The sequence below is a fragment of the Balaenoptera physalus genome, assembly GCF_965194825.1.
Source record: "Balaenoptera physalus genome assembly, chromosome: 18".
Taxonomy (NCBI): Eukaryota; Metazoa; Chordata; class Mammalia; order Artiodactyla; family Balaenopteridae; genus Balaenoptera; species Balaenoptera physalus.
Window position 1 is genome coordinate 59,524,525 of NC_138899.1, and position 16,940 is coordinate 59,541,464.

General features: G+C 45.4%; 2 protein-coding genes across 6 annotated transcripts in view; one reads left to right on the forward strand and one right to left on the reverse strand.

The window, feature by feature from the left end:
• TSC22D1 (TSC22 domain family member 1) overlaps positions 1-4,276 on the reverse strand; it is a 125,693-nt gene extending 121,417 nt beyond the window's left edge. For all 5 annotated transcript variants that reach the window (XR_014256275.1, XR_014256276.1, XR_014256277.1 and 2 more), the window contains exon 1: positions 1,348-4,276. Coding sequence is in view for 1 of the 5 variants with exons in the window: in XM_082435370.1 (XP_082291496.1) it covers positions 1,348-4,238 (2,891 nt within the window). In the remaining 4 variants the exon portion in view is untranslated. The remainder of the gene's footprint in view (positions 1-1,347) is intronic.
• LOC309647756 (uncharacterized protein) lies at positions 4,267-15,269 on the forward strand. Its single transcript, XM_082435402.1, has 2 exons — positions 4,267-5,382; positions 6,051-15,269. Exons 1-2 carry the CDS (start codon positions 4,425-4,427, stop codon positions 6,239-6,241), a joined length of 1,149 nt encoding a protein of 382 aa, XP_082291528.1. The 5' UTR covers positions 4,267-4,424; the 3' UTR covers positions 6,242-15,269.
• The last annotated feature ends 1,671 nt before the right edge of the window (positions 15,270-16,940 follow it).

Genomic DNA, 16,940 nt, shown 5'->3' on the forward strand with positions numbered 1-16,940 from the left:
CCTTTACCTTATATCTTTTAAGTAACTAAAAAAAAAAAAAAACATGAAAACCTCACTGAAACATTAGGCCTTTGTTTTTCTAAAACTGCAATTCTTTTGAAATATGCTCAATATTTCCAAAGGGAAAACCACAGATATACATTTTGAACGTAAATGTTCCAACTGGTTTGATAAAAGTTCAATCACAAAAATCTCCAACTAATACTAAAATAATTAAGTATCTTTCAAGCTTATTCAAAGTTCCACAGTGAAAATGAATAGCCTTTGTCATAACTCCTATATTATTCTGATCAAGGTTAGTCACAGACTGGCAAATCTGTGAAAAGAACATTCCTTTAAAAATCAACTTAGTTTAAAGCCAGGTAGTAGCATGAGAGATTTCACAACTTTTCTAGCTAGCCAGCTTCAAAGACACAGTCTGATTCAATAAACATGATTATCACATTATTTCCAATCCAATTAAGAAAACGCTGGTTTAATAATGTACTTTAGGCTTTATGTATTTTTTTTGGTAAAAGAAGAGGAGAACAGGTGGAGTAGACTGTAGGAGCGCCAAGTCGGTTTCATGTCTCTATAAATTCAACCCTCCAAGACTTTGTTTCTTTACCCTTTAAAATGGCTACCACCTTGATCTACTATGCAAAAGGAAAAATGCACAGCATACTACCATCAGTGATAAATCTGGTTATTTTTAAGAGTGTATGGTCTCCTACCCCACGAAACACTTTTTAAGATTCCCATTCCTTTACTGTTCAGATGAAACGACCATTAGATAAGTACACAAAAGTTGGTCAATTAGTTTGAGGGCAACCTGTATAACCCAGCTTGGGTCATCTTTCCTATAATATCTGATGAGGAAAAGCAGCTAACGTTATCTTTCACAGACTAAGAGCAAACACAGTAGAACTGAAAAGGGTTGTCCTGTCCAGTAAAGGAGAAACAAATGTGGGAACCACAACCTCCCCTCCCGTGCCCAAGAGATGATCATAATGATTTTCGTAATTCAAAAGAACAGATTAGCTATTAGATGGATTAGCAAAAACTAATAACTCTAAAAACCATTTTATAAATAACAAAACCACTTGGTGCTCCCAAACCTATTCTTAATGCTCAAAAACTATCCTGTCAAATAGTGTTTACACAATACTTATACCACTTCCTGACCAACTAGTTTGAGACTGCTCCATTAACACTCTTGCTCTAGAAAACTTACCAGAAAAATGCAGTTTCACATACAAAAAGGAAGAAATATATAATGCTTTAGACTAATCTTGTGCATATACATAGCTACTAAATAGATTAACTCTGAATCTGCTGAGTGTCTGCAGAAACATGGCATGACCTTACCTCTCATCCTCGCCATCCACCAGGGGTGTCGTCAGCGGTAGCACCTTCAACGGGAAAAGAGAAGCAGAGGCTCCTAGGCTGCTGCTACTCCCATCTGAAACTGCTGACATTCCCCCACTGTCACCACTGATAGTCTGAGGTAAGCCAACTAAGGAGGGTTCCGCTGGGCGCCTGGCATCTTCAATTTGGCTTCCAATTGCCTGAGCTAATGATTGTGCAGAGAACTGAGTAGAACTTAGTGGTATCTGCTGCGCCAAAGGCAAATTTACATTAGATGCTGCTATCAAGGGAGGCTGACTAACACTTTGAACCAAATTACCATTTTGAGTGGCAGGGGCTTGTGCTATATTCTGTGATGGAACCAAGTTTGTTGGGACAGAAGGCATTCCAGAAGGACCAGCTGAACTAACCTGATTCGTAACAGAAATACTACTAGCAGAGGGCAAAGGACTAACTGCAGGCAACTGCTGCGAAACAACTCCTGGAGCTACTGACTCTACTCCTTGCGGCTGGGGAGGCACAGTTAACAAGGTACTCTGGGGTGCAATGACCAACTGTTGAGGGAGGCCTGAAGCACTAGCTTGAACTCCCTGATGAAGAATTGCAGCTTGAGCGGGTGGAACTATCTGTGAAGACGGAGGAGCACCTTGCGGGATAACTGAAGGTGTGACTTGGGTAGAGGGCTGCTGCGCTGCTGTAGGTAGGTTTGTCTGTTGACCAATATTTGCAATTTGACTGCCAGGAGGTACAGCAGATACTGCCGTCTGCGCCGGGCCAGCAGGTTGGCCAGATGCCCCTGTGGGCTGCGCCTGGACTGCTGCGGGCTGCGCTGGCAGCTGGATGCTCTGTGGCTGAGCCATAGGAATCACCGCGGCTCCTGCTCCCACCCCCGCAGAAGCGGGCTGTCCAGAGGACACTGCCGTTTGCAGAATCGGCTGCTGCTGAACATACTCGGAAGCAGCATTCGGAGTCACTGACGGACCGTGGCTTGGGGCCACCTGTGTGGAAAGAGCCGGCGGCTGCTGTCCATAGTGTAACTGCTGGGGTGGTGTGCCTGGCAGGGGAGCCTGCGCCGGAGGGGCCACCTGAGAATACGGCAGTTGGGGCTGAGCCAGGCTGGAAACGGAAGGCTGCTGACCTAGAGCTGAAGTTACACCCACCACGCTCACAGGTGATGGCTGGACACCAGCTGCAGCACTGAGAGCGGCTTGCAGAGGTACTGGTTGAAGACCCTGCTTCTGCTGATAGCTCAGTTCTTGAGGCTGTAACTGTACTTGCGAGATCTGTGACTGAGAAATACTCTGCGGTAGGCTAACTGCTGAAATGCCCGCCGGAGCAGCGCTACTGAAGTCCATCTGCGGCAGGGCGACACCTGGAAGAGCGGGCGGCTGCTGCAGCACGGCAGCCGGGGCTCCCACCTCTCCGCTCCCCACACTCTCCGTGTAGTGACTCAGGGTGCTGACACTACTGCTCACTGAGCTCCCGCTGGTGCTCTCCCTCTCAGAAGTCACTTCCGTCGGGTTTTGTTTTACGCTTTCCACTGCTTTATTGATCACCACCCCTTCGGCGGCGGGGACGGCGTTTTCTTTTTCATAGAACTCGGTGCAAGTCCATCTACCTTTTTTGAAGGGCTCAGAACTCGAATCTAACTTCACAACTCTGAACCTGGATGTGTTAACTGTCGGTTGTTGCTGCTGACTTGAAACTGATCCTACAGTCATCCCTGCAGCTGCACTGGCAGTGCTGTTAATGAGAGCGGAGGACGAAATCGTACCGTTGCCCAGGCCGCTCAAGAGAGTCACGTTAACACCGCTGCTCACTCCAGGCCCAACGCTCACACCAGAAGCACTGGGAACGCTGCTCGCGCTTAAATTAGCATTAGCAAGCATGCTGCTGGTCACGTTAGAATTAAAACCACCCACAGCCGTAATGTTGACGTTATTCATCGTATTAGTGCCTGTAACAGAATTTATACCTATACTGCCGCTTGTACTCGGAGCACGGATACTAGTCATTACAGATGCAGGTGAGCCACTCGATGATACGGCAGAAGTTGGTGCAACTGGCATAACACTGTCAGAGCTTCCAGTTGTAGACAGTTTTCTGGATACTGGGCTTGAGGGCGGCCCTCCCGGAATGGGTGTACTGGCCACACCGGCATGGGATGGATGGTGGTGCCCATGATGGAGGTGGTGCCCATGATGAATATGAGGGTGGTGATGGAGGGAGTGGGGATGAGCATTCCCATTGATCACAACATTCTGTTGTGGAAGGTGAGGCAAATGAGGCTGAGGAAGGGGAGGCTGGTTCGGAGAGACTGCCCCAGGTGTCTCGGCTTCCTGGAAGTTATTGAGAGTTTCTTCTGAGGAGCTGCGTTCAGGCTCCCCTAAGTCGGTAGCCCTGGAAAGTGACACATCAAGGATCTCGGAAGACGACAGATCTTCTGTGTGAGATTCATCCAGATCGTCGTAGCTTTCGGTGTCCTCTGCGATGCTGTTGTTAGAGCTCATGCTGGCGGAGATCTGAGCCGGGGTCACGCTCGTTATCTGGAAGCCACTTTTCTTTTTCATTTGAGTTCCGCCTGGCGCGAGAGGCTGTGCCTGCAGCTGAGCCTGCGAAAGGAGGTTCAGGCTTTGTGGAGGCGGAGGCTGTGGTCCCGACAGAGAAGATGCTGCAGGGGGTGGCGGCTGGAGCAGCGACGGAGGCGGAAAATCCTCGGAAGATGGGGCACTACTACCAACGCCGGTACCTGCTGCACTGAGAGCAGAGGCGCTGCCACCACCACTGCCCCTTCGAGGGAACATTGCCGGGTGCGCCATCTTCCTAGCACTAATGTCTGCAGCGGCCGCAGCCGCGGCCGCGGCGGCAGTGGACTCGGGCGGCTGGTGCATTGTGTTGGGTACCGGGGGGCGGAGGAGGCGAGTGCAATTTCCTTCTGCACCGTAATCTTTGTATTCAAGACGCCGAGGAGGAAAACGGGACCTGACGCTCTGCCCGGCGCGATTCCTCCTCCTCCTCCTTCTCAGCCGAAGGCGCCGGTCGCTTCTGCCTTCGAGGGCGAGCTTCGGGAAGGGAGGATGAACGAGGGTGAACAGAACAGCCGGGGACCCGAAGGGGGAACCCCTTCAGTCCTTCACCATTCACTTTCCCCTCTAGCCTCACACCCCCCTTTATATTCCGCTTCACGTGGGGTGCGGGGCAGGAGGGAGGGGAAGACCAGGGGAGGGGGGAGGCTAGGGGAGGGGGTGGGAAAGCCGAGAAATGCCCACCTTCTCCGGACAACTCCGAAGCCACCTCCACCCCTCCTCCCGCCGCGGCGGCGGCGGCCGCTGCAAAACCCTCCCGGTCGCTCTGCACGAAGGCGGCGCCGAGCGAGTGTCGCCTTCCCCTCGCCACCCCCAGCCCCGCCGCCGCCGGCGAACCCTGAGCTCAGTGTGGCTCAAACCTCCCCTCCCGGCCCCACCGGCCCCGCCGGCCCCGCTCGGCCCTCCCCCCACGCCCCGCGGACCCTTTCAAACCCCCTGGGCTCGCGGCGGCTGCTCCGTGAGGAAACGCTGGCCGCGGCTGGGGCCGGCGCGGCGAGGCTCGGAGCGGGGCGGCGGCGGGGCGCCGGGTACGGTGAGCCCAGCAACGGGGCGCGGGCGGGCGCGCAGAGACGCCGGGTCCTCGCGGATCACGGCCGGGGCGCGGCGGCGGCGGTGGCAGCGGGAGCCCAGGGACCTCTCCATCACTGGCAGCCATGGAGCCCGAGCATTTTCCTCCCTCCGGGCAGGCGCCTCAGCTCGGCACACGTCCTCGGGGAGGAAGGGGCCGGCGCCCGAGCCTCCCCGGAGGGCGGCGGGACGTGCGCTAACGCCGACGATGCGAGCCGCTCTCGTCCTCTTCCTCCGCAGCCGGCTCGTCCGCACCCCGCTGCTCCCGCGGCCCGGGCGGGAGGGGGCCGCAGGCGGCGGCGACGACTCCTTTCTCGGCGGCGTTGGTGGCCAGAGGGGCTGCTGCAGCGACTGCAGCCGACGCCGTTCAAAGGAACGAGAGGTGGGGTTGGTCGGTGTCGGCGAACGGGGCGGGTGAGTGGGTGGGTGCCGAGGGAGGGCGGCGGGCGGAGAGGGGGCTGTGGTGGTTGTTACTAGTGCTTTTCTCCGGCTCCACCGTATCCCCGGGTCTCTCGCGGCATCGGCAGAGGAGGGACCAGCGCCCGAGCTCAGGAGGAGGAGGGGCGACCGCCGGCCAGAGGAGGCGGCGGCGGTGGCGGGGGGAGGGGGCTGGCCGAGGAGAAGGAGGGAAGATGGCGTCTGCGCATGCGCCCCGGCGCCGCAGACATAAAGCCGGGTCTGGCGGAGGAGGAGGCGGCGGGTCTTCGAACCTCGCCGAGCGCCGGGTCTCCTGGCGGAAATTTCCGAAGGCTGGCGGAGGCGCCGACGTCGGCGGCGGTGGTGGGGGTGGGGAATTTCGGCCGGGGGAGCGAATCCGGGTCGGCCGGAGAGAGTAGGCCTGATGGGGGTGGGGCAGGGTGCGGGGCGCGCGCAGGTTAGGTGTGTCCGCTCCTTTTTCACACGCGGCCGGCGCGCGCGCGGGCACGCGGCAGGGGAGGGGGCGCGGCAGGGAGGGGCTCGCGGAGGCCGCTGGAGCCCGGGTCTTGGGTGTAAGCGCCCTGGGTAGTGTCCCCCCGCCTGCGGAATGGGTAATGAGGCTTTTCTCCGCAGCAACAGCATCACGAGTTTCAGTTCCCAGGAGTCCGCCGCCGCCACGACATGAGTCAGGCTTTCTTCCTCGGCGCGTGGAGGCGCCCTCCTCCTCCTCGCCGCACCTGGGCTCGACCCCGGCCCGCGCGGCCCTCGCCCCCTCGGAGGATGCCCCAGCGTTCGGAGCCGCGGCGTCCGCGGAAGGCCGGTAGCTCCTCGGGATAGACGCTCCCTTTTGTGCAGCGCAGTTGCAGCTGCCATGCGGTCCCCTCGCTTTTCGACGGGCACGGACTAGCCAGCCCGGCAGATATTGCAGCTGTTTGCAGTTAACTGCCTGAGCTCTTGCCTGGAGAGGGAGCGCTTGCAATCCGTCGTTACCTGGAGGGAAGCAGTAGCCCGGCCAAGTAAATAACTGACCTCAACAGGTGGAGCTTATCTCCAGCAGGGATAGCTTTTCGTTTAATTATCCAGGCTGTAGCCTGCATAGGTTTGACTTAAAAGACAAACTGGCCTAGTCATGGTGGCAACACGATCATCAATAAAGACTACCCTTTAAGGTTAGAAAAGAGAAAGAACCATCTGCAATTCCAGTTTAAAAAATAATAATAAAACCTGCATGGATCTGAGCATGGTGCTACAGAAGCAATGTTAGGTTGATGGGAGGCAGTTTACTGGAAGTTGCTTCCCTGGCATTACACGTCAAAACATTCTAGCTCTAAGCATTGTTTACTACTAGGCGAGAGTGTACTTCTCGCCCAGGAATTAAAAAACAACAAAGTATTATAATATAGAAAACCCTAGGGAGAAATGTGTTTTTTTTTCAACTTAGGTTGTTGAGAAACTGAACGTTTATGGTTAGACCTATGCTTCAGTAAGTCTCACAGACTTCCAGATCTACAATCCTATTTCAGGAGCTTGTTAAAACATAAATGGCATAATTGTCGATTCAACACGTTACTTTAGGTTTCTCTAAACTTTTCCCCTCATTCTGTGCCCCAAGAGGTTAGGAATATCACTATTCTATTACTGAATAGAAACGCACCCTCAACATCTCCGTATAGCCTGTATCAAAGTTTTGATATGTTGCTTTTTCTGTGGTGTCCCCCACTAAACCCAAAAGGTAGGACTACGTGTTTTTAATGTGGAGTTCCGGAGTAGGTACAAAGTAGGTGCTCACAAATATTGAAAATGACATGGTAGTAAAACTCAAATTCACTTGAAAAGATCGGACTTGTTTTATGTTACTCATGAATTAATACGTGAATGATTGGGGTTTTTTTTTAACATAACTATGGCCATTTGTGTATTTTACAAAAATAATTTCTTTTTTAATGTTACAACAGCTTTTGTTGCAAGAAATACACCTGATTAATGGCCGCCATTCATTGTTGAAATGCAACTCTGACATGCTTTTTTCAACAGTTTTTGAACGGAAAATAGGAAGTATCCTAATGAACTGAAACTGCAATAGAATTTAGTAGGGCAAAATGTGTTTGTGAGCTACAGTGTGAAAGAAAATGCTCTAGATCTCTCAAAATCTTGCCTTAGGTCAAAATTTTAAACTACCCCAGACAACAGCTCAACACCCCGTGGTGTGTTGAGCTAAATACCTGCCGCCTAAACACCAACTATGATAGGGTTTGAAGCAGAAGAAACCCATGTAATAAAGTCTTCCGGACTTCCCTGGTGGTGCAGTGGTTAAGAATCCGCCTGCCAATGCAGGGGACACGGGTTCGAGCCCTCGTCCACGAAGATCCCACACGCTGCGGAGCAACTAAGCCCGTGCGCCACAGCTACTGAGCCTGCTCTCTAGAGCCCGCGAGCCACAACTACTGAAGCCTGCGCACCTAGAGCCCGTGCTCCGCAACAAGAGAAGCCACTGCAATGAGAAGCCTGCACACCGCAACGAAGAGTAAACCCCGCTCACTGCAACTAGAGAAAGCCTGCGTGCAACGAAGACCCAACTCAGCCAAAAATAAATAATAAATAAATTTATAAAAAATAAAGTCCTCCAGCGTTGACAGAATGAGTCATTGAGATAACCCTGTAAAAGCAGATACTTCTAATAACCAGTAGTAATGAGTATTGTTATTTTGGGCTGTTTTGATGTCGGGGGTTAGTGGGTATATTATTTCTTTTAAAAGAAAGTTGTTATTGTTTTAACTTTTTCAGGATAACATAAGACATAGAAAATACAGCCTTTTGAAATGGGTTTCACTTTTATCTGCCATATCACCTTCAAATTCCTGGTTAGGCTGCATCAAGGCCCACTGAGATAGACGAGCAGCTCTGCAATTACGGCAACCTGCGTTTGAGAAACATCGCTCTCTCTCCCTCTCCTTTCTCCAGTTGCCAACATTTCTATGAACAGCAATACATAAATATAAGTCCATAAAAACAAGCCGAAGCACTTGAACAACCCCATGTTATCATGTTACCACCTATTAATCTAAAAGGTCTGGATTTTTTTTTACATTAATATCAAATGCACACTGCTATGTGCAATGAAGTCATTAATTCCTTTGAACTCAGTACTTGGAGTTACCTTTTGTCTTTTGAAAGACTGCATTTCACCTGTTTACATTCTGAAGGTATAGTTCTGAATTACTCTCTATTGTGGAAAAGATTAGTCCATAGTGCAGTGTTCACTTAAATCTCGTTATTGTGACATTGCAAACCAGCATGTATATTTGGCTATTGTTACCGAAAGCTCCACCTCTCTGTACACCGGTGCTGAATCGAATCTCGGGGACACAGTTCTGGGTGAAGTAGAAGATAGCTTTATTGCTTTGCCAGGCAAAGGAAGACACACCGGGCTTCTGCCTCAGGAAAATGTCTCAACCCCAGAGGATCTGATGAAGGGATTTTATAACAGGGGTTCAAAGGCGGGGTCTTTGACAAGATTAGGGTGTGAGCAGGGCCTGCACTTCCTCAATCTCCTCTCAGATGCTCATCTCCTCATCTTGATGAGCTTCTCTGGTCCCTTTAATCTGGCCTCAGGTGGTTTCTTGGCGGCCCCTCCCTTGATTCTGGCCTCAAGTGGTTTCTTGGCGGCCCCTCCCTTGATTAGCAACTGTCCGAATCCACCCTTTGGAACTCAGGGAAGGTCACAGAGGTGGAGTCTTGACCAGAAGAAATGGGGGGACAAAAAGGGCCTCTGTGCTTGGGAGCCCCATAGGGCGCCTGCTCAGTTTCACTATGTTTAGAGTTTTTTCTACCATAAAACAGAAATTTTCCTGACCATTATAACTCAATTTACCTATTTGTGAGAACTGTGAAATAGATCAGTATTTAAAACCAATTAATTCTCCAAAAGTAATGCCCTTGAAGAACAGGAAGGGAATACTTAGACTCAGAATGGCTGTGAGTGCAAAGATAAATACTAAAGAGAAATGGGTGAAGAAAATACACCACTTATCCACTCCAGTAATTTTTCTGGCTAACCAGTGCTTCAGTCCTGCAATAGTACTTATCTGTAACTTTTAAATGTCATCTGAAAAAAAAAATCAAATTTTTTAATAATGAGTTATAAACATGGAAAAAGTCACACATTTTTACATATGAAACTTATGCACAGGGATATTACACCATGTTTATAAATCAATTTGCTGTCTAGAAAATTCTTTAAATGAGACCAGGAGTTGTATGTGCTATTTGACTTTTGTAAATTGCACAAAATACTTATTTTGAAACTTTTCATTCAAATTTCAATGAGTATAGCTTAGCTTGTAACTGATTAAATTTTGCAGCACTTATTAAATTTTCAATATAAATGTTTCTGGTCAGCTAAACAATTTTATATCCTCAAAGGAGACACGATTATAAAATGGAAAAAAGTACAGAAATTTGAATTTATGGTTCAGAAGGCACACTGGTATACATTAGCTTGTTAAATTCTACCCTTTGAAGGAGGAGGCATTATCGTTCTCATTTTAGAAGTAAGTGATCACAGAGAGGTTAAATAACTCATCCAAGGTTTATGCCTAAATCTGGGTACTCAGGTCCTCTTAATTTCAAATTCTGTGCCTCTGTGCTGAGGGATTTTTCTGAAAAAGCAGTCTGACCTCTAGAGACTAGTATTTTTCAAAGCTCTTTTGGAAATTAGGGAGTGTTGTTTTAATGCTTTTGAATGCCAGTGAAGATATGCTGCACACACACTAATTGCACATAGCATTTCTTCTACATGAAGAGGATAAAAGACTTCTTCCCTGTTTGAACCAATGTAAATGTTACACATGCTTCCACAGTCAGTCTTTGCTGACTTACGAATGTGTTAATTTGGAGAATTTTCTCGCAACTTAAAAAAAAAAAATCATTTCTAACTTCTGCTACAGAACTGTGAAGTGACATTGAAAAAAGAAATAATTTGTTAATTTAGGGTTTTTTTAAGTTTATAATCAAATAATCCTCCAGATCTCCCCAGATGATCGCTAATATTTATTTAATGCCTACTCTCAACCACACATTTTCTAACAGCTTTGTTTTATCTCTAATTCTCACAACTGTATAATGTACGAACTATAATTACCCCATTTTGCAAATGAGGAAAGTGGGGTACAGAGAGTTTGAGGCCTCACAACAACAAGTAGTAGGGCTAAGACACAAATCCATACGGAGTAACCACCTCTTACTTCACAGCTGCCTCTTGAGACACATTGTTAAATCAGGTTCCTGCCAATTCTAGCTCCCAAGTTAAATTTCTACATAATACTCATGTTTTAATTTTTCCAAAGAATCTAGGAGCACCATTTTCTCCTGATGCAGAGACATTCTAGGAAAGAATGAACATTTTAGAGTCTCTACTGTGGCTGCGTAGGAATTGGACATAAATGAACAGAACAACAGCTTGATAAGTTGGATGATCCTTCACTGATCAAAAACAGATGTCAAATGCTTGGGGGAAAAAAGGCATTAATCACACATAATTGAGGGACACTGTCTATACAGGACAAGATAAATGTTTTCCCATTTTAGCAATTAGTGTTCATTTAACATGAGAGCCTGTAAAATAGGGACAATAATAATCTAGTCTTTCCAACATGTTCTAAGGACCAATTTGTATTTGTACATGTTTTTGAATACTTAAAGTTACAGAAATAAACAAATTTGTTATTTTTCTTTGTATCATAATTCCAAGAAGACCTCTGTCCTTCCACCATACATGAACCAAAACCAAGTCAAGAAGTACAAACAAATCATGGCAGCCAGTATTTCTTCGTATTTAAAGATTAGGTTCACAAACACTTAGGTATATCTCCAGTCTCAAAGCTCAAGGAAAAAAGAATGGCCGTTGAAGTCATTCCTCAGTGTGGAATTTTCCTTTGGTTATTCATTTTTCTCCTTCTACTCTGGGTTATGTTTTAGGAGAAGAAAATCAATAAAATAGTTTTCGGTAACTTATACTTAAATTGACATTCCCAGTTAATTTCATTGTAGAAGAAAAACAAGAAATCAGTAGTCATAAAGGCCAAAATCTTTTCTGATTAATACCTTTGAATAAAATGAAAAGAAAATCTTAGATACATCCAAGCTAAATTAGAGTCAGAAACACAAGATAAAATCCTTTTCCTAGGATGACCGTAGGACTTCCCTGTTGGCGCAGTGGTTAAGAGTCCGCCTGCCAATGCAGGGTACATGGGTTCAAGCCCTGGCCTGGAAAGATTCCCACATGCTGCGGAGCAACTAAGCCCGTGTGCCACAACTACTGCGCCTGACTCTAGAGCCCGTGAGCCACAACTACCGAGCCCGTGTGCTGCAACTGCTGAAGCCCGCGTGCCCATAGCCCGTGCTCCGCAGCAAGGGAAGCCACAGCAATGAGAAACCCACGCACCACAACGAAGAGTAGCCCCCGCTCGCCACAAGGAGAGAAAAGCCCGCGCACAGCAACGAAGACCCAACGCAGCCAAAAATAAATAAATAAATAAATAGGATGACCGTAGACCATTAAGTGTACTGTTTGCCTGTGGAAGGTGTTTACAAAACCTTCCTGTGTGAATGATAAAATTAGAACAATTAAAGGGGAAAGGTTGGAATTTCAGAGAAAAGCGTGAGATGGGATTTAGAAGAAAGAGCCTAACGAAACTGATTTATTACATGCAATATATATAAACACTTGTCAAATTCAAGAAAATTAAATGTATAACTGACTCAGCCCCTTCATGAAGTTAAACATAAAGTTAATTGCAAAGATGCCAGCAAAGCTTTCCATCAAAAACTGGAAGCAAAGGTCCAGGTGCTTTCTTGCCCCAGTTATTTATAGACAGGAATGGGATCATACCATAATGCCAACTCAGTGGTTTAAGTTTGATGTTTTGAAAGAGTTTCTAAACACCCTATTTATCCAAGTCATAACTGACACACAAAAATGGTTGTTGAATTACACCTCTACCAATACGTATTTTGAATAAAATGGGGTAATAATACTCTATGGTACCCCAGTGTTGATCCTAAATTATTTAATAAAGAAAAACAAGCATTTTCAAAGGAATACTTCCAGTGAAAAACATCTTGGAAAGGGCGCTAAGTTCTCTTTATTGTCAAGCATATGATAGTAACTCAATAAGTACTTGTAAAGAATTTCTTAAATCCCACATTACACAATAATATTGTCAACATAATTTGTCATATGAACTTTCACTACTGAACTTTTCACAGGATGTTTCTGCAGAACATTAGGTTCAGAAATTATGACATGAGGAAACAAGCTCACTATTAAAATTTTGGTCAAGGGCATCCAATGGTATTACATTTCCTTCTCTGTTCTTTACTTGATCTCTGTAAAATTCTCCTTGCCCAGCCTAAGCTTATAACAACTTGCTGACTACTCTTTTTCATGGAACATCATGCCCAAAGCAATCTTTTTTTTTTTTTTAAGAAGCAAAGTTCAGTGAAAATGGTAAGAAGATACGAGTTGAATCTGCATCCTCTTTTCTGGTAGCTTTGCATTTGTTTAGGGACAGAGCATTATGTTAAATACTGTTTAGAACTGGAGTGCTTAGCCTCTGTGGATTCTGGAAGTGCATTCCTTACATTCTGGCTTCAGGATATGGAGAATTCATGTGCTTCGTCCACTCAGATGAGCTCCAGAACTATCTTCTAAGAAACTTACTTGGCATGACTAGTCACAGAGCTCATACAAAGACTACAACGAATAATTTCAGATAAAATGATCAATTTTTAAAGTCTGACTTAGTTAATACATCTAAAAAACTTACTACCTGTTAATTGGTCAAAACTTCCATTTTGAAGTCTTAATACCAAATGAGGGTTCTGCTATTATTTTTGCATTTGTCTCCACATGAAACACTTTTTCCTTTTATTAATGATTGTGAAGGGTAGCAAGGCATACCACCCCAAAATATGCCACTTTGGTATATTAATATTTTGCACTGTAGGCACTTGAAAAACAGCAAATGCAGGGAGAAGCTTTCTCTGAACTTCCCTTATCTGCCTAAAGACAGATCCTCCAGAAGGAACTCAATTGTCATAAATCCCCTGCCCGGGAGTTTCATCAACCAGGGAAGATGGACTCATCAGAGGAGAGAGAACTAGATATCGGCACCACACTCAGACTACCACACCTCCCATCTGTTCTTCTAAGGGTCCATTCATCGTTCCTAAAAGTCACTAATTCTGCCATAAGAGGCCTATATCCCCCCTACCCTTTCCTATTAAGACAGTATTTAATCCTGAATTTTAAGCCACCTGGGAGAGTTACTCATTTTTCCTGGGTATCTCCCATGTATGCATAAGGTATACATGCTAATAAACTTCTAGGTTTTTTTCTCTTAATTTACAATTCTTGTTTGTAGTTCTCTTAATATTAATCTGTCTTTTATAACAAGGGCCTCAGCTAAAAACTCAGAAGGGTAGAGAAAGAATTCTTTTTCCTCCCCTACAATTGTCAGTATAATAAAAAACAACCTTCTTTCTATAACTAAGGTTAAAATAAAGAAGCTACCTTGTTTATTATTATGGATATGTTTTTAAAATTAAGTACATGGGACTTCCCTGGTGGCACAGTGGTTAAGAATCCACCTGTCAATGCAGGGAACACGGGTTCGAGCCCTGGTCCGGGAAGATCCCACATGCCGCGGAGCAACTAAACCTGCGCGCCTAGAGCCTGTGCTCCGCAACAAGAGAAGCCACCGCACAGCAACGAAGACCCAACGCAGGCAAAAAATATATATATATATAAATAAATAAATAAATAAATAAATTTATTTTAAAAAATTAAGTACATAATATTTAGCCCTGTATACAAGCGTTCAATAAATTCTTTTTTAATGATAATGATTCTGTAGCTGAAGTTTATTCCCAGTGAATACATAGTAATTGACTGAAAGTAGGACTTCTTTATGTCACCACTTCCTTTGGAAGAGCGTGGAGATTTTGGCCCCAGAGCCTCTCAGATCTGTAGGCTCTTCAGAGGAGGCCAATCACCTTTTCCACCCAGCTCTGCATTATTAAAATGTCCAGAGAGAACAGTCTTTGGCACTGTTTCAAGTGACTCTATTCTAATAAGACATTAGCTTAACATTCATCTTATTACTAGTTGCACCAGACGAGTCACTCTTTTAAGACTCAGGCCTTACTCAGGCCTTAACATATTTTCAAATGGCTTTGATCTACAAGTCAAAAATGTTTTGGAGGCTGAACAGATTTTATAATAGACATCACTCCCCATTCCTTTCTCTTCCCTTCATGTCCAGTGCTCCAACCTGCCCCTCCCTCCACTCCCATTTCCCTCAGCATACCTCAGAAATTGAGATTACAGCCATCTTCACTTGAATGAAATCCTTAAATAGTAATATCTCATTTTCTTCTTGGTGACAATTGTGCAGCAACAGTCAACTGATAACACCACTTGCTGTTTTGTTCATCCTAAATACGTGTTGAGTTGTACTTCATGAATAAGAAACTGCTGCAAAAACATAAAATATAAAAGCAAATAATGGGGCTTCCCTGGTGGCGCAGTGGTTGAGAATCTGCCTGCTAATTCAGGGGACCCGGGTTCGAGCCCTGGTCTGGGAAGATCCCACATGCCGCGGAGCAACTGGGCCCGTGAGCCACAACCACTGAGCCTGCGCGTCTGGAGCCTGTGCTCCGCAACAAGAGAGGCCGCGACAGTGAGAGGCCCGCGCACCGCGATGAAGAGTGGCCCCCACTTGCCACAACTAGAGAAAGCCCTCGCACAGAAACGAAGACCCAACACAGCCATAAATAAATAAATAAAAACAAAATACTTTAAAAAAGAGTGTAGGAGAGGAAAAATAATTTGAAAAAAAAAAGCAAATAAAAGGTTATCGACTAATTTTTTTTTTAATTTAACATTCCACAAATACATATTAAGAGTCATGGCTGATCTCATCTGAGTTATATTGCAGATATTTTTCACCTTATTGGGTTAAAATATTTTTCCCTGGAAAGTAAGTAGAATTAACTCAAAATATATAATAATTTGTGGTCTACTATACTGGTAAGGATGAGATAATGGGAAGTTCTCCTTAGAAGAACTAGGAATAGGAAAGATAAGATTGATCCAAGTTCAATATCATTAATTGAATATCTACTGCCTGTTCTTTAGGATACAAAATTGCCTGTACAATGGTCTTTTATATATCAGTGAGGGCACAAAAGGAGGCAACCTTACCCCGGACCCTCACCCCCAGCTCGCAGGTGTATTTATATAACCTTATTTTAAACAAAGGACAAATGGAAAGCAGCAGGAGAACAATTTGGTTCACGTTTCCCCAAAGACATTTCTCCTCCAGGTTGAACCTAACCAGAGACTTCCAAGTCATTGCAAGCACCTCTTAATCCAGCAGTTACATATAAGCACAATATGGGTCTTCAGAAATTAGATAAGAAAAATTTTAATGTGAAACAATAGCAACAATGTAGTTTAGAAACCATGATGCGTCATTGATGCATACATCTGCTGGGAAATAGTGCCCAATACAGATGTAAAAAACCCTGCAATTATGGCTCTTTAGTATGATAATTGATTCTGAGTAAGTGTATGGGTTTTGTTGGTTGTCTTAATTTTTTGTTGTTGGGTTTTGGCTTTTGTTCATTTTTTAATGGCAGACATTTGGGAGGAGAAAAGCCTCTGTGTTCCTGGTGTAACTAAATCTAGCAATATTACTAATAAAATACACCAAACTTAACAGAAAGCAGGTGCAATAACAACACACAAAAGGTTCTTCGAGGCTACTTATCCCCTGACAAATGTCATGATAGCAAACAACCAAGCCCAGGATAAAACTATGTCCGTATCTCATATGTTTAACATTCACTGATTTTATTCTATGGCAGCCCACTATCTATATAGTGACAGATAGAATATTCCGTAAGGAGAAAGACTAGAAAGGGGATTTTACGTTTAAAGATAAATGTCAGTAATAAGTTATCAGTTTCACATTTAAAGCCCTAAAACGAAGTTTTTAAAACAAAAGCTTGAGCTCCATTTTCAACAAGGAAGCTAGGGACCATTTTAAAAGCCTAAACTTGCTGGTCCTGTTGATGAAAGACCCCTGTCCTACCAGCTTGGCTATGGCAGTCGCAGGGCCAGAAAAGCAGAGCCTGAAGCCTATTGCAGAGATTGAAGTGCATTTTAATCAGTATTGCAGGGACAACCATCACCTCATTATCTGCATGTGACTTTCCTGTGGGCAGTTTGCATTCCCAGACGATCTTGAACCTCTCAGTCAACTCCAGTGGGGTCCTCCATTCCCCATTACAGTGTGTGCATGAGGGATGGCAAATCCTTTAGAATTTGGTCTAGACCAAAAGAGAAAAAAAGTCTAGTCTGGTAACACTATTGAGGGGGACGTCTAAGTCTATTATACTTTATCCAATATTTTGGAAGAATTCTGTCATTGCTTTCTTCTAATAGCAAAGATAACAAGG

Excerpts from the sequence above, each read along its gene's own strand:
- LOC309647756 (XM_082435402.1), top strand. The coding sequence starts at position 4,425 with ATGAACGAGGGTGAACAGAACAGCCGGGGACCCGAAGGGGGAACCCCT. Across the intron at positions 5,383-6,050 it reads GCCGTTCAAAGGAACGAGAG|CAACAGCATCACGAGTTTCA; the intron begins GTGGGGTTGGTC and ends TTTTCTCCGCAG.